Source organism: Stigmatopora argus, chromosome 2 (genome assembly GCF_051989625.1).
Source record: "Stigmatopora argus isolate UIUO_Sarg chromosome 2, RoL_Sarg_1.0, whole genome shotgun sequence".
Taxonomy (NCBI): Eukaryota; Metazoa; Chordata; class Actinopteri; order Syngnathiformes; family Syngnathidae; genus Stigmatopora; species Stigmatopora argus.
Window position 1 is genome coordinate 964574 of NC_135388.1, and position 23614 is coordinate 988187.

The 23614-nt window shown below is 40.0% G+C and overlaps 1 protein-coding gene across 1 annotated transcript in view; it reads right to left on the reverse strand.

The window, feature by feature from the left end:
• Window positions 1-23614, reverse strand: part of LOC144089030 (neural-cadherin) — a 218647-nt gene that overhangs the window by 159087 nt on the left and 35946 nt on the right. Inside the window, exon 2 of the mRNA XM_077619838.1 lies at window positions 196-393. Within this exon, the coding sequence (XP_077475964.1) occupies window positions 196-393 (198 nt within the window). The remainder of the gene's footprint in view (window positions 1-195; window positions 394-23614) is intronic.

Genomic DNA, 23614 nt, shown 5'->3' on the forward strand with positions numbered 1-23614 from the left:
GTTTATTTATTTAGTTAGTTAGTTATTTAATTATTTATTTGACAATTCTAGTTGGATTTTATATTGTGCGCTGCATTTGTTTGCTGTGCGCGAAGAACACGAGAGTACTGCGCAACTGCGCACGCGCGGATCTTAAAGGGACCGTCGCTCGCAACTTTTTTATTTTTATTTTTAAATCAAATTTGGCCAACTTACCGTCCGCCAGGAAAAATTCCACGTCCCCGTTGAGCCCCTCGTCGTCATCCTGGGCGTGCAACTGGTAGACCAGCTCGCCGGCGGGGGCGTCTGGCGACACCACGGCCAAGAACGGCACCGGGACCATGCGCCACTCGGGCACGTTGTCGTTCACGTCGGTCACCGTCAATTCCACTCGGACCAGGTACCGATCCGGACCTGCAAAACGCACAATATCAGAAACTAGACCCTACAGGATTATAAAATGAGTTCGTTTTCTTCAACCGCTTATCCTCACGAGGTTCGCGGGGGGTGCTGAAGCCTATCCCAGCTGACTTCAGTCACCAGGTGGGCGTCGCCCCGAATCGGTGGCCAGCCAATCGCAGGACAAAGTCACAAACGATCAATCACTCATAGCTAGGAACAAGTAAGCATCTATTTAGCTTAGCATAAATGTTTTGGGAATGTGGGAGGAAACTGAAGTACCCGGAGAAAACCCACCACAAGAATATTTGAAAACATTTAAGGCACAGGTGTCAAAGTGGCGGCCCGGGGGCCAAATCTGGCCCGCCGCATCATTTTGTGCGGCCCGAGAAAGTAAATGATGAGTGCCGACTTTCTGTTTTATGATCAAATCAAAATGAAGAGTATAGATATATATTAAATTTCCTGATTTTCTCCCTTTTAAATCAATAATTGTCATTTTTTAATCCATTTTTTCTGTGTTTTTTGTTCAAAAATCATTTTGTAAAATCTAAAAATATTTTTAAAAAAAGCTAAAATAAACATTGTTTTAGATCTATAAAAAACTGAATATTCAAGGCTTTTAATCCAGTTCTTTTAATCCATTTATTTAAAAAAAATCTAAATATTATATCTAAAATGGTCCGTTCCACATGAAATCGATATTGCGGCCCGCGAACCAGCCCGAGTTTGACACCCTTGATTTAAGGCTTAAAATGATTTTTTGTAATCTTTGAAATAAAATTTTTGTCTGTATGGAAAATGCCAACTTGAAAGTTGTCTGTGTCCTTTGTTCGGCGATGCATTAGCGACTCAGGCAAAAATGACATTTTCCATTTTTCCCATCAAAGGTTAAAACAGAAAGGCGGCGTTTTGTCTCCGAGGGTGCGTCGCCCCGCTTTTGTTGTCGGGCCGCATTGTACACGGCGCAAATGGCAAAAGCGTCCCAGCGGTGAGCGCGTCTGATTTTGACACGGCTTATCGGGACTTGTTGTTTTTGTGAACGCCGCCGCCGCCGCAAAAAAAAAGTCGTTTGGAAAATGCAAAGAGAAAACTTTCATTTGAAAGCTTCATTTTTGCTTAAAAGCTCAATTTTATATGCTGATGTCAAACCTTACTGACTGGCTGCCATTGACGTCAATAGACGTCCAAACCAATGTGACTATGACAAAAGGAATTTTACACAAATTTGGCACACAAATCTGTTTTTTTTAACAATTTAATCCACAGGTGTCAAAGTGGCGGCCCGGGGGCCAAATCTGGCCCGCCGCATCATTTTGTGTGGCCCGGGAAAGTCAATCATGAGTGGCGACTTTTTGTTTTAGGATCAAATTAAAATGAAGAGTATAGATGTATATTACATTTCCTGATTTTCCCCCTTTTACATCAATAATTGTCATTTTTAATCAATTTTTTCTGTGTTTTTAGTTCAAAAATCATTTTGTAAAATCTAAAATATATTTTAAAAAAGCTAAAATAAACATTGTTTTAGATTTTAATCCAGTTCTTTTAATCCATTTGTAAAATAAAATCTAAATATTAAATCTAAAATGGTCCGATGTATGTTAAATTTCCTGATTTTCCCCCTTTTAAATCAATAATTGTCATTTTTTAATCCCGGTCGACTAGGACGAATGCAATTTTACATGTAGAAAACAAATTTGACAAACAAATCTTTCCGTTTTTCCTCATTTTTTCCAATTCTGGTTGTGACATCACAACTAGAGGTGCTGATCCAATTCCAGGTAAAATACAATTTATATGCAAGAAAATACGGTAAATCCGAAGCAAACATCAACGTTTTGGTTGAAAAACACATTTTGAAATGGAAATAACGACCTTAAGAGCCCCATCCGAAACTCCGCCCCATTGGCCGTCCCCGACAATGGCGACGATTGAATTCCTCCTGTTTTTCCTGCAAAACATTTGGCTTTATTTTTGCTCTCCGCACACACTTTTGTCTTCCTCCTTTTCCGCGGCGTCTCGCCGCTCGGGCGAGGCGGCGTCCGCATACCAACGAGTCGTTACAATCAGCGTCCGCTTCTCCGTGGACGGCAATCAGCCCTCTCGGGCGTGCGGGTACGCCGCCAGAGTAGAAAAGGAGCTCATCCGAGAGCATTTTTTGGGGCAAAATGGTGGCGCAATCACGGCCCTTGACAGCACTGTCATTTTCACGAGTACGGCGTCTTGGTCCATGCCAAGGTTGCGCTACGCATCCAAAAACAAGGGAGCTCTTCGCGGTTTTTCTCAGCGTTGAACTACTACAACTACTAGAACTACAACTATTGATTGAACAACTATAACTACTGCCACTACTACAAGTATTGATTAAACTACTACTACCCCCACCACTACTACTACTACTAATACAAGTATTGATTCAACTACTACTATCACCGCTACTACTGCTACTACTACTAATACAAGTATTGATTAAACTACTACTACTACAACTACTACCACCACCACCACTACTACTACTACTAATACAAGTATTGCTTCAACTACTACTACTACTACCACCACCATTACTACTACTAATACAAGTACTGATTAAACTACTACTACTAATACAAGGACATATTGATTAAACTACTACCACTACTAATACAAGTACTGATTAAACTACTACTACTAATACAAGTACGTATTGATTAAACTACTACCACTACTAATACAAGTACTGATTAAACTACTACTACAACTACCACCACTACTACTACAACTACCACTACTACTACTACTACCACCACTACTACTACAACTACCACCACTACTACTACTACTACAACTACCACCACTACTACTACAACTACCGCCACTACTACTACTACAACTACCACCATTACTACTACTACAACTACCACCACTACTACTACTACTACAACTACCACCACTACTACTACTACTACTACTACAACTACCACCACTACTACTACTACCACTACAACTACCACCCCTACTACTACTACTACCACCACTACTACTACTACTACTACTACAACTACCACCACTACTACTACCGCCACTACTACTACTACAACTACAACTACCACCACTACTACTACTACTGTGTCTTCTAATCCGGTTTGCCTTATCTATGAAACAAATTTCAAAATAGGCCCCTTCTAGTGTAGAAAACACGGTAATCAAACTACGTTACCCATTCTAATGAAAGTAACGACGTCACTTTACTTTATACCCCAAAAAATGGTGCCCATAGTGGGCTGGGATCGGTCTCCGGCACCCCCAGGGATATTTGTATTTCCATTGTTTTTGTGTGTGTGTGAAGAAATGAGTGTCTTTTAGAAAGCCATACAATATTTTGCCCACTAACATTTGTTATCGCGACAGGCCTAACTTAACCGACATTTACAACTTCTTCTTCTTCTTCTGTTTTGAGCAAAAATAAGTGAATACGCAAGGAGAGCATCTGGCAGGCCTCCAGCTGCATCCGTTCAAGTATTAGTAACATCTGCAGCCCCCCCAAAAAAGAAGAAGAAAAAAAAAAATGCATCTCCCCAACGTTGGCCTAGATAACGACGACAATGTGCTCACTTATGCACTTTTAAAGGCGCAGATAAAACTAATGGAGCGTTTTGCTGGAGAAGCCACCGACTGTTTTAACGCCGCCACCGCCGTGTCACAACCGTACTGTATCCGTCGTATCCGTCGTATTAAATGGCGTTAAATTGCTTCCGTGTAAAGACTTGGTGTGTCACCAGACTTTTGATGGGCCCTCGTTAAGTGGCCGCTAATTTACGCCGCCGGGTCGTGAAATCCGACTCTCGCGGCGTACTCGCTCCGTTCGGAAAAAAAAATTAAATAGTTAAATCATGTCGAGAGTTGTCCCAAAATGTCAAGGGTAAATATGCGAGGGTTTGGGGAGAATTGTGGGGCGGAGTAGAAGGTTTATCGTATGTGAGAGAGTTTTGGTGAATGTGTAAAGAGGTTCGAAATATGAGAGATTTGTAGTAATGGTGGTGAGAAGTGTGAGAGAGGGGTTTTAGTCGGAGGGTTCTTTGATAATTGAATAGTTATGTGAGAGAGGTGTTTTATTTAGTGAGAGGGTTCTTTGATAATTGACTGGTTATGTGAGAGAGGTGTTTTATGAGAGGCTTCTTTGATGATTGACTAGTTATGCGAGAGAGGTGTTTTATTTAGTGAGAGGGTTCTTTGATAATTGACTGGTTATGTGAGAGGGTTGTTTTTATGAGAGAGTTCTTTGATAATAATTGACTAGTTATGTGAGAGTGTTTTATTTAGTGAGAGGGTTCTTTGATAATTGACTGGCTATGTGAGCGAGGTGTTTTTGTGAGAGGGTTCTTTGATAATTGACTAGTTATGAGAGAGGTGTTTTATTTAGCGAGAGGGTTATTTGATAATTGACTGGTTATGTGAGAGGGTTGTTTTTATGAGAGAGTTCTTTGATAATTGACTAGTTATGCGAGAGAGGTGTTTTTGTGAGGATTCTGCCGTCACACAGTTTTGACATATATTAAGGTTTTTAATTGAATGTGAGAGCAGTTTTTGTGGTGATAAGGAAGGCGTGTTTATGAGAGAGAGGGTTAAATACGGGTACTTTTTGGGAAATGATACATTTTCACATGTGGATTTTGGATGAGAGAATTGGTTTTATTATTTTTTTGTTTTTTGAGAGCCGGTATGAGTGTGTACACGTTTGGGATGTTTGTTAAAGCAATATATATTTTTGGGGTTGCTATGGAGATTATTTTGCACAACTGTGAGATTATATGAGAGCTTTTTTGTAATTATTCTTTGTTCATGTATGTACATATTGTTTTTGGCACCAGTGAAGTCATATTTGGTTTTAATATGATGTTTTTTTTTATATCGTGAGACTTATTTCATTGTGAGAGAAATGTTTTAATAAGTGACAGGCTGATTTAGTGAGAGAGCCACGGTTTGGACACGATATTTTTGGGCCACAAATTCATTTTTGGTCAATTTTGGGAAAGTGAGAGAATTGATGAAAGAGTGTTTTTGTTATGTGGACGCTTTTCTGTATGTGAGAGGTCATTTGGAAGGAGTCAAAGACTTTTACGGTTGTGTGTATGTTTGTTTTTTTCCACCAATGAGAAACCTTTCCATGGTTTGTGAGAGAGCTAAACGTTTTTTTTGTCCCGCTCTCGCTGGGAAAAACATTTCCGTTCTTCCGTACGGCGCTGTCAATGCAAAAAAAAAAAAGCTTTTAGTTCAATTTTGCTTCCTTGCGGCGGCGGCGGCGGCGGCGGCGGCGGCCGTTCTTTTCGAGGTCTCCACGACTCGACGCTCCAAAACTTTTGTGCCACTTGACCTTTTTTTTTCAGCAAGAGCGCTTCAAATTGTGTCGAGCGAGAGAGACTTTGCTTCTTCGGCTTCTCTCGGGTTGCCTTACAAATTGGGTTTGAAAAGAAATGGGAAATTCAGCGTTTGGCAAAGAAGAACACAGACTAGAAGCACCCTAATAAATGGATAGATCGACGTCCGATCGTTTCGCGCCCAATCGTGTCGAGGCCAATCGTCCACCTGTTGTCAATTTAAATAAAGTTGATTGAATTGAAGTATAATGAGATTTAAAGCTTTACCACACAAATAACAACAACAACAACCAAACAAAAATAAACACTAATCAATAAATAATAATAATAAAAATTAAAAATTAATACATAAACACAAATAAAAAAGAAAAAAAGAAAAAATACATAAAAAGATAGATAGATAAATAAATAAATTGATAGTTAAATAAATGAACAAACGAACGAACAATTGAATGAATGAATAAATAAATAGAATAAATAAACAAATTATATAAATAAATTGAATAAATAAATTGAATAAAAAAATAAATTGAATACATACTTGAATAAATAAATAAATTGAATAAATACATGAATAAATAAACTGAATAAATGAATAAATTGAATAAATAAATAAATTGAATAAATAAATAAATTGAATAAACAAATGAATTGACTAAATTAATTAATTGAATAAATAAATAAATTGAATAAATAAATAAGTTGAATAAACAAATAAATTGAATAAACAAATAAATTGAATAAACAAATAAATTGAATAAATAAATAAATTGAATAAATAAATAAATTGAATAAATAAATACATTGAATAAATAATCAATCAATTAGAAATAATCAATAAATTAGAAATAAATAAGTAGTCAACAAGATAAATAAATAGTGCATTGAGCATTTGTACTTGGATTGGACGCCCGCCACCGTCAATGGCAGACACTGAGTTCAAAACAAAGCTAATTTGTTCTTCCTCTGGCCAACATGCACACTCCCATCAATTAGTTTGTAACAAGTTATGTATCAAATGACATATTTCAACTCTTTTGGGAGTATATTTTAACATTTATGGGACTTGGTTGACCAGGAAATTGACCAAATCATTTTTTAATTTTTTTTTTTTACCCTCTTTAAACAAAATGGCGGTCTGTCAACTGGCGACCAGTTTTGGCTATCATCCGTTTTTGGGCCAAAGTCAGCTGGGATAGGCTCCAGCACCCCCTGCAACCCTTGCGAGGATAAGCGGTTCAGAAAATGAATGGATGTTTTTCCAAATATATGCAATATAGGTATATTTTAACGAAAAATAAAAGTTGACAGGGCTTGAAAAAGGAAATTTGAGAAATTAGAGTTATATTTTGATACACTACATTTTAAATCCCGCCCCCGTCTGTGGAACTTTGGGGCATTTTTGTTGCGGAAATTTGCATTTCTTTTTGCCCAAAACACATTTGAATTCCATTGTTTCGTTGTTCTCAGTGTTTTTTTAAAGGTTCCCTTCACTGTAGAGAAAATAAGAAAAGAAGGACAAAAGATTCCACCCAAATACGTCCACTAAATAGTGTCCAAGTGAGACCCGGCCAGGGGAGACACATTTCAAGCAAACGGCTAATGTCGATTAAAAAGAAGACGCGGGGAGGGAAAAAGCTCTTGGTGTCAATTTGCCGGTTCAAATTGTCTTTGTTGAAGTGACATTTCCTGATTCGCCGGTGGCTGAGGGGGGATGGACGGGGGAGGGAGGGGGGAGGGAGACTTTTTTTTCTCACCCTCAGAACATTTAATTAAGTGGCAGATTTTTTTTGGTCACGACTACACCTTGACCGCCCGCTTTGATTTCACACCAAGACCAAGACGACATTTGTTCACTTTTAAGATGAGGACTGAGGATGATTGGCTGTGGCTCAAGCAAGTCTTTGTTAGGCGAAAAAAACTAATTGGATGATGTTTAGCCCCTCCCCCTCTCTCTTTGACGTCATTAAAAAAATAAAATAAAATAAAATAATATTTGCTGAACTCAAAATCGAAGAAAAAAATATTAATTATTAATCAGGTGATTTTTTTTTTTTTTTTAAATTTTTATATTTGTTTTCATTCAGGATTTTCCACCTTTTTGTATTTTTTTTAAATTTTGTACATATTGTAATTAATGTTTTTTTTAGCAAACTTGTTATTTTGCTTTTTTGTTGTTTGTTAATTTATTCCTACATTAATTTTTTTGTTCATATTTAGTCACTAAAATTTTAAAAAATCAATAAAAATACAAGTGATCATCTCCCATTGACAGCACTAAACGTCCAATCTATTTTAATCTGACAGCATGATACGTAATGTTTTTTAACACAATTATGTCATTTTACTTTGTTGATTTTTGTTCAATTATTCATATATTTATTTTTTGTTCATAGTTAGTCACCAAAGTCTTTAAAAATTAATCAAAATATAAGTGGCGGCCCTAGATTGGCTCCCATTGACGGCACTAGACGTTCAATCTGTTTTAGATTGACAGTATGATACTTGATGCTTTTTTTACACAAATATGTAATTTTACTTTGTTGTTGTTGTTTCAAATTAATTCATATATTTAGTTTGTTTTTTATTATCATCAATGACTTTTAAAAAATCAATCAAAATACAAGTGTCAGCCCTAGATCATCTCCCATTGACGGTACTAGACGTCCAATCCCTTTGGACTGGGCGGGGCCAATGTACATCCTTTCCTTGGCCCCTCCCCTTTCAAACGGATGACAAAAGCGCTACATTCGGCTAGGGCTCGGCCAACGTAGCAGCGACCCTCCGGAAAAAAAATGGCGACTTTGATTTGGCCCGTGACGAAAAATGAGTTTGACACCCCCGACCTGGAATGTAGCGCTTGTTGTTTAGCACTTAGCGCGCACACGCAAACACGCAAACACGCGCCGGCGTCCGGCGCCGTCACCGAGAGAGCCGCATTGTGAAAATGAGGGCTGGGTTCAAAGTTCACGGAGAGCGCCGCGGAGGCCTCGAGTCGCCGGCCGAGTGATCCAACTGGCCAATGAGAGACTCGCCTACCCGACTGCAGCGGGGAGGGGTCACGCTATGTCCCGTCACGGCGCCGGGAAACGTCTCGATTCGGGCGCTGTCGCGCAGTGATTCACCAGAACGTCGGCTCGGATGCTCCTCCTGAACCGATTGATCGCCATTGACGGCGACTCACGTCCCAGAACTGGAGCCTCTGGGACACGTGTCAAAGTGGCGGTGTGGGGGTCAAATCTGGCCCGTCGCATCATTTTGTGCGGCCCGAGAAAGTAAATGTAGAGTGCCGACTTTCTGTTTTAGGATCAAATTCAAATGAAGAGTATAGATGTATATTACATTTCCTGATGTTCCCCCTTTTAAATCAATAATTGTCATTTTTTTAATCCATTTTTCTGTGTTATTAGTTCAAAAATCATTTTGTGAAATCTAAAAATATATATAAAAAAGCTAAAATAAACATTGTTTTAGATCTATAAAAAACGGAATATTCAGGGCTTTTAATCCAGGTCTTTAAATCCATTTATAAAAAAAATCGAAATATTATATCTAAAATGGTCACATGTAAATTAAATTTCCTGATTTTCCCCCTTTGAAATCAATAATTGTCATTTTTTATCCATTTTTTTCTGTGTTTTTAGTTCAAAAATCATTTTGTGAAATCTAAAAATATATTTAAAAAAAGCTCAAATAAACATTGTTTTAGATCTATAAAAAACTGGATATTCAGGGCTTTTAATGCAGTTCTTTTAATCCATTTATAAAAAAATCTAAATATTATATCTAAAATGGTCCGATGTATATTACATTTCCTGATTTCCCCCCCTTTTAAATCAATAATTGTTATTTTTTAATCCATTTTTTCTGTATTTTTTTTAGTTCAAAAATCATTTTGTAAAATCTAAAAATATATTTAAAAAAAGCTAAAATAAACATTGTTTTAGATCTATAAAAATTGAATATTCAGGGCTTTTAATCCAGTTCTTTTAATCCATTTATATTTTAAAAATCTAAATATTATATCTAAAATGGTCCGGCCCACATGAGATCAAGTTGACGTTAATGCGTCCTGCGAACCAACCTGAGTCTGACACCCTTGTTTTAGAGGGTTGGAATGAATTAATTAGTTTTGAGTTCATTTCTATAGGAAACGTTGATTTGAGTTACGAGTAAATCGACATACGCATTAAGCTCGTATCTGGAGGTATTGCTGTATTTGACAAAAAGCGCCGTCACGCGCTTTAAGCGCCGTCCAGTCAATTTGATTTGAAATTCCCCGGCGTATTTATGTGCAGGCAGAAAGTCAAGAAGCGCTCCTCATGCATTATTGACTGCGTATGAGTTGAAGAAACGTGAGTGAAGCCACTGCACCAAAGAAAAAAACCCGCAAAAAAAAGCCGCGGGTCGGGATGACCGCTTTCCTCCGTCAGAAACGCCAAGCGCTTGGCCCGAAGATCCGAGATCTGAACCGAACCGGAACGAGAGCAGGCTTTTGGGACCAAATACCCGAGCCAATTTGGACGCAAATCATCAGTGAGGTCCTCGAACGCAACTTTAGCGAAACGAAAGGGCGTGTTGTCGTTAAATGAACGCCCACTTTAGCCTGCTGAAAAAGAATAAAAACCGAGGTCGGGTTTCAAGACGGGTTCAGTTCTTGCAACAAAGCCCCCTTCAGGTGGGCCAGCAGAACTTCACGAAAGCCGAAGACCAGGTTTTCAAAGCCTCACGCTCACTAAACAGATTTTTCATTAAGAAAAATGTATCAAAAGTTGGCAAAGCCAAACCAAAAAAAAAAATTTCCATTTCATTTTCGGAACCATTTTATCCCCACTAGGGTCGCGGGGGGTGCTGGAGCCTCTCCCAGCTGACTTTGGGCCAGGCAGGCACCCTGAATGGGACAGCTAACGTTTCAGTCTGGAAATTTCAGACATTTTCCTATTGAAACATTATTCACTCTGTTCGGGATGCTAATTTTATGGTTTGCTAGGTTGAGTCAATAAAGAAGTTTTGAGCTAACGTTTTAGTCTGGAAATTTCTTCTGTTCACCTCTAGAAACTTTTTCACTCTATTTGGGATGCTAATTTTATGCTTTAGAATGCCGACGAGTCAATAAAGAAGTTTTAAGCTAACGTTTCAGTCTGGAAATTTCCTCTGTTCACCTCTTGAAACATTTGTCACTCTATTCGGGATGCTAATTTTATGGTTTGGATCGTTAAGTCGATAAAGAAGTTTTGAGCTAACGTTTTAGTCTGGAAATTTCCTCTGTTCACTTCTTGAAAAAAAAAATCACTGTATTTGGGATGCTAATTTTATGGTGAAGAACGCCGCCGAGTCAATAAAGAAGTTTTGAGCTAACATTTCAGTCTGCAAATTTCAGACGTTCACCTCTTGAAACGTTTGTCACTCTATTTGGGATGCTAATTTTATGCTTTAGAACGCCGACGAGTCAATAAAGAAGTTTTTAGCTAACGTTTCAGTCTGGAAATGTCCAATGTTCAACTCTTGAAACATTTGTCACTCTCTATTCAGGATGCTAATTTTATGAGTTGCTAGGTCGAGTCAATAAATAGGTTTTCAGCTAACGTATCGGTCTGCAAATAACAAACGTTTTCCTATTGAAACATTTATCAACTATATTTGGGATGCTAATTTTCTGGTTTAGAGCGCCGCCGAGTAAATAAAGAAGTTTTAAGCTAACATTTCAGTCTGGAAATTCCCTCTGTTCAAAAAATTCACTGTATTTGGGATGCTAATTTTATGCTTTGGAACGCTGAGTCTGAAGTTTTTAGCTAACGTTTCAGTCTGGAAATTTCAGACGCTTTCCTATTGAAACATTTATCACCCTTTTCGGGATGCTAATTTTATCGTTTGAATCGTTGAGTCGATAAATCCGTTTTTAGCTAACGTTTTAGTCTGGAAATTTCCTCTGTTCACCTCTAGAAACATTTTTCACTCTATTTGAGATGCTAATTCGATGGTGAAGAACATCGACGAGTCAATAAAGTTTTGAGCTAACGTTTCAGTCTGGAAATGTCTAATGTTCAAACATTTGTCACTCTATTCGGGATGCTAATTTTATGAGTTGCTAGTTCGAGTCAATAAATAGGTTTTGAGCTAACGTATCGGTCTGCAAATTTCAAACGTTTACCCATTGAAACATTTATCAACTCTATTTGGGATGCTAATTTTCTGCTTTAGAACGCTGCCGAGTCAATAAAGAAGTTTTAAGCTAACGTTTCAGTCTGCAAATTTCCTCCTTTGTGTGGTAGCATCTTTTCTCCGGGGATCTCCGAGAGCGACTTCCGACTCATTTTGCTCCAGCGGGTCGCCACGGGAAGAAAGTCCTTTTGTCCCCAAATAGCGTCTGGATCTGATTGCGCTAATCCTTCCACGACTCTCCAACGCAACTCCACTATCCCATTCCGAAACACAGCCCCCGAACGCGTCATGGCAGATGGATATCCACAACATTTGTTTGCCAAAAAAGCGGCGAGATATTTTCCGCTAATCCTCGGGAAAAGCAGGTCGGGCCACTTTGGGGACCCCACGAGATGTTTGTCGATAAACCCAGATTTTGATATCCGCGTTGGCGCCGGAAAATGCAAACAAACAGCGGCGCGTGAAAACAGATAACTGGATTATTAAGTGGATTATTAACGAGCGGCGCGAAGGGATTAGCATAGCGCTTTGAAGTGGAATTCGGGAAGAAAAAAATTGACTTTCTCGTCTTCCCGCGTTTTTTTCATTGGCCGTCGAATCTGCTTTTTGTGGAGGATCTACCCGGGGTTTTTCCGCTCTCCTAATCAGCGGTCTTCCCAAGGCTGCTTGTACTTTACAACGGCGGTAAGAGGAGACCAATCGAAAGAGCGGCGTATTGTTTTACGGCCCTATTTTCATCCCATATTTTCTTATCGTCCCGCGGCACACCGGCTCGCCATTCGAGGTCTTTATGGCGAGTCGGCGTCGATTGGAAAGGAGCAACTTTGACGGTCGTAAATCCTCTACATGGCGTCCAATCGCTCTTACCTGAACGGAGTTGAAAAAGAATTTGGGGAAGAAAATATGGTATTTTGTTTTCATGCTACCGTATTTTCACGACTACAAGGCGCACCGCATTATAAGGCGCACCCTCAATGAATGACACATTTTAATTTTTTTTCCCATATATAAAGCACACTGGATTATAAGGTGCCCTGTCTATTTTGAAGAAAATTTAAGACTTTTAAGTGCGCCTTATAGTCGTGAAAATACGGTAATTCTGAGTGGTGAACCTATGCTAGTATCGGTACTAATACGGCCAGAAAATCCTGAAAAAAATAGCGTGCCAAAAATATTTACCGTTCTGATTTCTGGTTGCCCTTACCAAGATGGCCGCCGCCGACTATGCAGTCCACTGTTAAAAAAGAGCACTCCTCACCCATCCCTAATGGATGTCCAATCGTCCTACTGAAGTTTATCACTATTGAACGTCCATCGCCGTCAATGGCAGCCACTGAGTAAATCACAGATGTTTTGACAATAAAATACAATGAAAATTAAGATAATTAAGACTTGATTTGAATGTTAATGCATTGTTTTCGATGGGAACATCGACCCTACCAATATGGCCTCCCTAAAGTACGAATGTTCATTCGCTGCCACACTCCCACTTCCAATGGATTGGACCTCTAGTGCAACTACTGGCATCTAACGGGTTAAGTACAGTCTGTCCAAGTCGAGATAGCAATAAAGTTATTCAATATAGTATTTTGCAGGGGTAACCACAAATAATAAGATAATCATTCATTCATTCATTCATTCATTCATTCATTCATCATTGAAATGTCAAAGCATTGACTTTGATGAGAACTTTGCCTCTACCAACATGGCCGCCCTTGGTCCATTTTGGTGGGGGATCATGTTTATCCATCCTCAATTCTTCAATTTAAATGCATTTAGAATGAAAAAAAAATATAATAATACATTCTTAACAATGCATTTTTAATTCAATATGATAAAACTTCAAGAATAAATAATCGGTCTTCTTTCGGACAAACATTTTTGAACGACAATTCCAAGTTATTAAACAAATATTTTCCTGGTGTATCGCCCACCTAAATATTTCGCCGCCCCAAAATATGAGCCACACGAGACGGCGACTTGACGTCGAGAGCGGCATCGAACCCGACGGCTCGGCGGGATTCTTTCCAAACAGACAGACGCACGCCCCCGCGGACCCCCGTCACCCCCGCGGAGGCGATCCGCGACTCCGCCGGCCCCCGGCGCCGCTCCTGTCACATCACGTCCGTCCCCGTCATGGGCGGCGATCTGTTTGTGTGTTTACGCGGCGACGTTTTTAGGGCGGGCTCCGGGACGCCCGATGCCACGCAGCTGGCGTCCCACGATGTTTTTAGATGGGGGGGGGCTCCGGGGGCCTCGCTGCCACGCAGCTGGCGTCTCGCGACACCCCGACACGGCATTCTGCCAGATTTTTCTACCCATCGAAAATTGTGACTTGCCGCCAATTAATTAATGGCCCGCCTTATCAAAAATATCTCAAACGTCGGCAACCAAAGAGTTCGACTCGACTTAACTACGGAGGCCCAAACGTCAAATGAATGTTGTGTTCGTACGGCCCAGCTAAAATGTAGTACTAACACTATTTTGCGCTCACAAAATAGGAGCATTTTTTTCGGACGGAGTCCCATTTTTTCCATAGTCTAGTTGGGCCAGACCATTTTTTTTCATGCAACGTACGCTTTCCTGCACCCATCATACCAATTCCTTCAACCAACATACAAATTCCTTCAGTTTATGTTTCAATTCCTTCACCCGACGTACCGTTTCCTCCAACTGACATACCGTTTCCTTCAGTTGACATACCGGTTCGTTCACCTGATGTACCAATTCCTTCACCAAACGTACCGTTTCCTTCAGCCAACGTACCAATTCCTTCAACTGACATACCAATTCCTTCATCTTATGTACCAGTTCCTTCACCCGATGTACCGTTTCCTTCACCCGAGATACCGTTTTTTTCATCCGACATACCGGTTCCTTCAACTGATATACCAATTCCTTCAGCTTATGTACCAATTCCTTCACCCGATATACCGTTTCCTACAACTGACATACCGTTTCCTTCAGCCGAAATACCGGTTCCTTCACCTGACGTACCAATTCCTTCACCAAACGTACCGTTTCCTTCCCCCGACGTACCAATTCCTTCAACTGACATACCAATTCCTTCAGCTTATGTACCGGTTCCTTCAGCCGACGTACCGATTCCTTCGACTGACATACCAATTCCTTCAACCGATGTATCAATTCCTTCAACTGGCATACCAATTCCTTCAGCCGACATACCGTTTCTTTCACCCAACATACCGTTTCCTTCACCTGACATACCAATTCCTTCAACTGACGTACCAGTTCCTTCACCTAATGTACCGTTTCCTTTTGCCGACGCACCGATTCCTTCAACTGACATACCGTTTCCTTCTCCCAACATACCAATTCCTTCACCCGACGTATTGTTTCCTTCAACTGACATACCGGTTCCTTCACCTGACATACCAATTCCTTCACCCAATGTACCAGTTCCTTCACGCAACATAGCGGTTCCTTCACAAAAAGTACTCGTTTGTTCATTCAGACTAATAGCTCTTGCGCGTTAACAATTTTTTTTTCGTTCCCATCGTGTCGGTGCAATGGAACTATCGAAATATGTTCCTGCCGGAAAGTAACGATTGAAAACTCATCCGAAGTAGTTGTGATCATCGTCAATGTGTTAACTGTGTTACCGTGAACGTTATTTGATAGCTTCCACTGAGATTTTGTCATTTATCAACGTTAGCAAGTTTCGACGGCCACCGCTGTCGACGACCAAGATTTAGGAAAACTAAATTAAACAAAGTCACATAAAGCCATGGAAAATACGGCAAGAAGATCAGACGGCAGCCGGTCGCCCGAGTTCACGCGGCGTCGCCTCGGCCGGCCAAACGCGATTCTAACGAGCCAATCGAGGACGGGAAGAAGCGCCGGGACATTGGTCGGCGCTAAACGCTAGCGCGCCGCCGCCGGGCAATTTGAGGGGAGTGCTCCTTAATTTGCGCGTAACGGCGTAATGTGGCCGTCGTCAGGCAGATCACGATTTGGTCTTTTTCACACGGCGACACGTGTTCTTCTTCTAATGATTTCCCGCCGTCGGCTTTCGTGCTGAAAAAATGAGCCCTGATTGTTGGAGGTGGATTATTGGGGCGTGGGGTGGGAAAAGGGGTCGTAGCAAACGCTGTCGCTTTGGGAAAAAAAATCATAATAAATTTTTAAAAATTAAATTATTATTATTATTTTTTTAAATCGATGCCCGAGCCACTTCGCCTGGCTCATCCAAAGCTAATTTTCAACTGAATTTTATCTCAGGTAATGCTTGTCGTCACCAGGGTTGCAGGGGTGCTTGAGCGTATTTAAGCTAATTACTGACAGGAGACAAACTAACACTGTGTATGTAGATATCCAAAATGTGGATTTGAATTGAAAATGGAGCATTTTTGTCAAAAGGAAATATTCATTTTAAATAGAAATAGTGTTTAATATTTATTTTTTGCTCAGAATTTTATTAGGAAAAAAAACTGGGATGTTTTTTCCAAAATGAAATGAGTGAGTGAGTGAATTTCCCTGCATTTCTTTTTATGGATAAAATGTTCTGAATTCAATTTTTATAAATGAAGACCAAAAAGAATACTTTGGTTGTATGTACACTTTCGCAATATTTACCTGAAATGAATGCATATTTTGTCAGAATAAGAAATATATTTTTACAATTGGGAAAATATTTACATTTTCTCACAAAAAGGGCAACTTTATTCCCAAAAATACATGTATAAAAAGAATATGAGTATAGTTAGTATCTTTTTATTAGTTAATTTTAATTATTATATATATATATATATATACATACATATATATACATATGCATATAAATATACATATATATATATATATATATATACATACATATATATATACATATACATATATATATATATATATATATATATATATATATATATATTCTCCTCTACTGTATATTCTAACTATATTCTTTTGTTTTGTTGATGAAGTGCACTTTTTGGACGAAAACATGCTTTAATACACGTGTCAAAGTGGCGGCCTGGGGGCCAAATCTGGCCCACCGCATCATTTTGTGCGGCCCGGGAAAGTCAATCATGAGTGCCGACTTTCTGTTTTAGGATCAAATTAAAATGAAAAGTATAGATGTATATTAAATTTCCTGATTTTCCCCCTTTTAAATCAATAATTGTAATTTTTAACCATTTTTTTCTGTGTTTTTAGTTCAAAAATCATTTTGTAAAATCTAAAAATATATTTTTAAAAAAGCTAAAATAAACATTGTTTTAGATCTATAAAAAACGGAATATTCAGGTCTTTTAATCCAGTTCTTTTAATCCATATATTTTATAAAAAATATATCTAAATATGATATCTAAAATGGTCCGGCCCACATGAAATCGAGTTGACGTTAACGCGCCCCGCTAACCAACCCGAGTCTGACACCTTTCTTTAATATCTCCTTTTGACAAGAACAAATTTGCAACTTTTTGGACGCGAATCAGCATCTCTAAATGGTCAAGATATGTTTTTCCACGAATCAATAACATACTTTTTGCACCAACATTTTTTTTATGAAAGATCAGTAACCTGACCCACAAACACACACACACACACACACACACGCACACACACACACACACACACACACACGCACACACGCCTCTTGTTTATCTCCATCAAAGGCGAGAGCTCATGAGCGTTGACAGCCGTGTTGCACATCGCCTTCACCCGGGCGACGACTCCCTCGGACACGCGGAGCGAGGCGGACGCTAACGCGGATTGGCAGACGGCGAGGGCGCCCGCGGGCACGCGAGAAGGTCTCCCGGCCAAGCGCATCCGAACGCTCGACGACGGCGAGAAGAAGCGGCCTTTACGGCGCCGTCGCGGCTTTTATCGGCCGCCTCGCTTCTGTCCAAGCAGATTTCGCCAACATATGGAGGAACATTACGTTGGAGACAGACCATAAAAGAGGAAGCAAGATGTCCTGAGGAAAATGTGCACCAAAAAACGTAAAGACGTCAACTTCTCTCCTCAAAATTTTCGCCATTGGTCGATCAAAGACTTAATTTATTTTCAGTGAGGTTGTTAAATAAAGATTCATTCATGTTATGTCGCTTAATTCTCGTATCCATCTGGAATGATTATTATTTTCATGGGAATAAACCATGGGTGTCAAAGTGGCGGCCCGGGGGCCAAATCTGGCCCGCCGCATCATTTTGTGCGGCCCGAGTAAGGAAATCACGAGTGGCGACTTTCTGTTTTAGGATCTAATTCAAATGAAGAGTATAGATTTATATTATATTTCCTGATTTTCCCCTTTTTAAATAAATAATTGCATTTTTTTTCTTTTGGTGTTTTAGGTCAAAAAGCATTTTGTAAAATCTAAAAATAAATATATAGAAATATTTGTGGTTTTCCACTTTAATATTGAATATAATTTAAAAAAAAAATGTTTCCATTTGAAATGAAAAACAAAGAATTATGAGGTTTTCCCTTACTAAGAAAAAAAATCAAATAAACAGGTTTATATCTGTAAAAAAACTGAATATTTTGGGCTTTTGATCCAGTTCTTATAATCCAATTAAAAAAAAATATATATAAATATTATATCTAAAATCATCCGGCCCATATGAAATCGAGTTGATGTTATTGCAGCCTGCGAACAAGCCCTTGGAATAAACAATAAAGAGACTGCACTTCTACTCCCGTCCACTAGTTGGCAGCGTGACTTGCAATCTACCAAAAAAAACGACACAAAGGATTGTGCTGAAAGCGGACCAACTTGTGTTCCATGAAAAGAATCAAAGCACTAACATCATTTTCAATATTTCACGGCGGCAGCTAGCTAGCTAGCTAGCCAGCTAGCACAACTTCCTGCGAGACAGTCCACGGAAAAGCAACTCTACCACGACAATTTCAAAATAAAATAGAGGAAGGCTATTTCCGATGATGGAGGGTTTCCCCATCTAAGCTGAAGGATTTCCAAGTAGCCTTTTGTCGGTACCATATGAGCAATTTTTTGGACAGCTGGTCCGATCGGAGTGCGCTCATTTTTGGATTTAGCGGAGCGAGCTACAGAAGGATCCGTGGCTGACAGACGGCCATGATTGAATTTCCAAGATATTAAAAGGCCCTCCGGTGTCTGGCTCCCTCCCTTCTGTCTTTCTTTAAAGACACCCCACCCGCGCTCCACTCTCGGGGGGGGGCTCGCCGTGCCCGTAAAGCACCTCGGGTCTCCCGCGGGGCCCACGGCGGGCCCGTCGGCAGACTAGATTGGTCGCACGAGGAAGAGCTTGTGGCGGCGGCAGCGGACTAACGGACGGACGGGCGGCGAGAGCGCGCTTCCTAATTGACAGCCGTGCAGACGGAGTCGTTTGGGACTTTCTGTTCGGGGATCCGCGTTTGAGATGGAGAGGGAGAGAGAGAGAGAAAACGAGTTGGAGAGAGAGAGAGAGAGGGGGGGGGGTAGTGGAGAGAGAGAGGGAGAGTGATAGGAGGGGGAGAGAGAAAGAGAGAGGAGGAGGGAGAGAGAGAGGGGGAGAGAGAAAGAGAGGGGGGAGGGAGAGAGAGGGAGGGAGAGAGAGAGAGCAAGTGGGGGGACAGAGAGAGAGAGAGAGAGAGAGAGAGAGAGGGAGAGAGAGAGAGAGGAGCAAAGGAGAGAGAGAGAGAGAGAGAGAGAGAGAGAGAGAGAGAGAGAGAGAGAAGAGAGAGAGAGAGAGAGAGAGAGAGAGAGAGAGAGAGAGAGAGAGAGAGAGAGAGAGAGAGAGAGAGAGAGGGGAGCGAAGGAGAGAGAGAGGGGGAGAGGGAAAGAGAGGGGGAGGGAGAAAGAGAGAGGGAGGGAGAGAGCAAGTGGGAGAGAGAGGTGGAGAGATTGAGAGAGAGGGGGAGAGAGAGCAAGTTGGAGAGAGAGAGGGAGGGGGAGAAAGAGAGAGAAGGGAGAGAGCAAGTTGGAGAGATAGAGGGAGAGAGGGGGAGGGATAGTGGGAGATATATATATATATATATATATATATATATATATATATATATATATATATATGGAGAGATAGCGACGGAGAGAGGGAAAGATGTGATATGTTTTTTAAAATGATTATTTCTTCGATTTTTGTCATTCCCCGATCATCCAGAATGCGAATGATAAGAAGCCCTTTTAAACAAATCAATCTTCATTTGAAGCAGCTGTCATTGGACCAAATTTCCCCGATAACTTAAACGAAGCAAAATGACATATTTGCCCAGCCCTAATTCCAAAAGGGAAATCTACGGCAGGCAGGCAGACGGACGGACGTAAAGATCTCACACCGAACGAGCCAACGAGCGACTAAGCGTGACAATAGATTGAATCAAAAGCCCCTGCGTTGTAAAATGAAATATTCATCACGTGGGGAAACAATGGCGACAATGGCTTGGTTGCCGCCAATAAATCAATCAAGGAACGCCTCCATCTTCGCTGGATTCCTTGCTTTGTATTCCATTGGATTCTAATTGGAAACATTCCCAGCGGGAAAATGAAATCATAACAACAATAACGCCGCGCCGTTCGATGACAATTTCCCAAGAAACACACACACACATAAACACAAACATACCCGCACACACACCCACACGATTGACACTCCGGGAGTCTTTCTTTTCCTTGACACTTCTATTCTTTCTCTTTTTTTTTTCTTTAGTCTGTCACCCACCAACGACACACAAACACACCATTTTGTGTGTCATTTTGACAGTGTGTGTGTGTGTGTGTGTGTGCGTGTGCGTTGTAAAACGGTCGCAACTGAGCTATCTAAAGGTCAAGTGAGGGTTCCTTTTTTGTGATTCTTTCCTTTTAAATCCAATTTTCACAACCCACTCGGGTCCTCCAGACCACTAGGGGGCGCATAGTAAGTGGAACTATTGGCTGCGCCATTTTTAATAAAGTAATGTACTTTCTCGCATATAAAGTGTATTTGTAACTGAAAAAAATGATGACCGAATCAAGGGTACGGCTTATATGCGCACGATTTACAGTGGTGCTATACTCTTTTTCACCAGTAGATGTTGACATATTGACATTTAATATTTCCTCACATATAAGGCGTATTTGTACCTAAAAAAAATGATGACTGAATCAAGGGTACGGCTTATATGCGCAGGATTTACAGTGGTGCTATACTCTTTTTCACCAGTAGATGTCGACATATTGACATTTAATATTTTATCACATATAAGGCGTATTTGTAACTGAAAAAAAATGATGACTGAATCAAGGGTACGGCTTATATGAGCACGATTTACAGTGGTGCTATACTCTTTTTCACCAGTAGATGTCGACATATTGACATTTAATATTTGTGGTACCCGGACATTTCGTCGCCGGACAGTTCGTCACCAGACAGTTGGCCTAACCTTAACCACTATTAAAGAAGACAAAGGAAATTCACATATCTTTTATTAAAGAAAATAAAACAGCCAAAACCCGCCCGACAACACAAAAACATTAACATTTTGGCGTGTGCAAGTACTAAATGTGCTCGTTTCTAAACACAATACGCACGATAAACGGTTCCTACGTTGAGCGCTCCATTTTTAAAATAAAAGGCAATAAATAAAATATTTTTATTAAAAAAATTATTAAAAAGAAGACAAAGGAAATTCACATATTCTTTATTAAAGAAAATAAAACAGCCAAAACCCGCCCGACAACACAAACACATTAAGATTTGGGCGTGTGCAAGTACTAAATGTGCTCATCTCTAAACACACTACGCACGAAACGGTTCTTACGTTGAGCACTCCATTTTTAATAAAAAATTTAATAAGATAATTTTCTTTAAAAACAATCGTTCGCGAGTCCGGCGACGTAGGAACCGTTTAACGTGCGTAGTGTGTTTAGAGACGAGCACATTTAAAATGTTAATGTGTTTGTGTTGTCGAGCCAGTTTTTGCTGTTTTATTTTCTTTAATAAAGAATATGTGAATTTCCTTTGTCTTCTTTTTAATAAAATAATTTTATTTATTGCCTTTTATTTTATAAATGGAGCGCTCAATGTAGGAACCGTTTATCGTGCGTAGTGTGTTTAGAGACGAGCACATTTGGTACGCACACGCCCAAATGTTAATGTTTTTGTGTTGCCGGGCGGGTTTTTGCTGTTTTATTTTCTTTAATAAAGAATATGTGGATTTCCTTTGACTTCTTTAATAGTGGTTAAGGTTAGGCCAACTGTCTGGCGACCAAGCGTCCGTTCGACGAATCGACCGGTCACGAATATTTGTTGGTTATTACAGGCAACAGGCGGTAAACCGGTGGCCAGCCAATCACAGGGCACAAAGACACAAACGACTATCACTCACAGCTAGGAACAAGTTAGCATCCAATTAGCCTAGCGTGCATGTTTTTGGCATGTGGGAGGAAGCCAGAATACCCAGATAAAACCCATGCAAGCAAGTACAGGGAGAAGCTCCACTACGTTAGGACCGGCCTAGGATCGAACCTAGACCCTAAGAGTGTGCAGCCGATGCACTAACCACTTGTCCACCGGGCCGCAATGACTTAATATACGTTTTTCAAATTGAAATTAATTTAATGTCTATAACAAGGGTGTCAGACACGGGTTGGTTCGCAGGCCACTTTAAGTCTACTTGATTTCATGTGGGACCATTTTAGATATAATATTTCGATTTTTTTTAATAAATGGATTAAAAGAACTGGATTAAAAGCCCTGAATATTCCGTTTTTTATAGATCTAAAACAATGTTTATTTGAGCTTTTTTTTATATATTTTTAGATTTTACAAAATGATTTTTGAACTAAAAACAGAAAAATTGATTAAAAAATGACAATTATTGATTTAAAAGGGGGAAAATCAGGAAATTTAATCTATATTGGACCATTTTAGATATCATATTTAGATATTTTTTATTATAAATGGATTAAAAGAACTGGATTAAAATCCCTGAATATTCGTTTTTTTATAGATCTAAAACAATGTTTATTTGAGCTTTTTTTATATATTTTTAGATTTTACAAAATGATTTTTGAACTAAAAACTGAAAAAAATGGATTAAAATATGACAATTATTGATTTAAAAGGGGGAAAATCAGGAAATGTCATATACATCTATACTCTTCATTTGAATTTGATCCTAAAACAGAAAGTCAGCACTCATCATTTACTTTCCCGGGCCACACAAAATGATGCAGCGGGCCCGATTTGGCCCCCGAGCCACCACTTTGACACACGTGGTCTATAATATTGCAAAGGATATTCCAAAATATTTACACTTATATTTACACTACTGAAAAAATTAAAAAAAATGTAGTTTTAACTTGTCAGCTAATGGCACCTTTAAATGTCTCCCTCTAGTGTCCAACGCTCAAAATTGCAACGCAAGCTGAACTCAAGCTTCTCTTACGGCCAATTTCCATGATATTGCCGGGCTGCCCCACAGCTTGGACACCCCCGACTTGGCATTCCGACCCTGGGTTCGCCGTCTGGACGAAAGCGACCGTCCCGGGGCGCCGTAATCATAAAAATATTTCACGGCGTCCGTCTCCTCGTGAGGAAATGAGCTTTGAAAGTCAAGCGGCCTCGACCGCTCCTCAAAGGACGAGTGTCTCCGAGAGATAAGACTTCTCCGGACGGAACCGGTCCCGCCGACCGACTGCAAAAAAAAGCTAGCGCGGGTGCGCCGCGGCACGCTAACGGCCACGTGCGCAACGACTCGGTTTGGCGTGAATCCGCACTTAGCGCTGGATTTTTCTTCTGTCTCGGTTTTGCCTT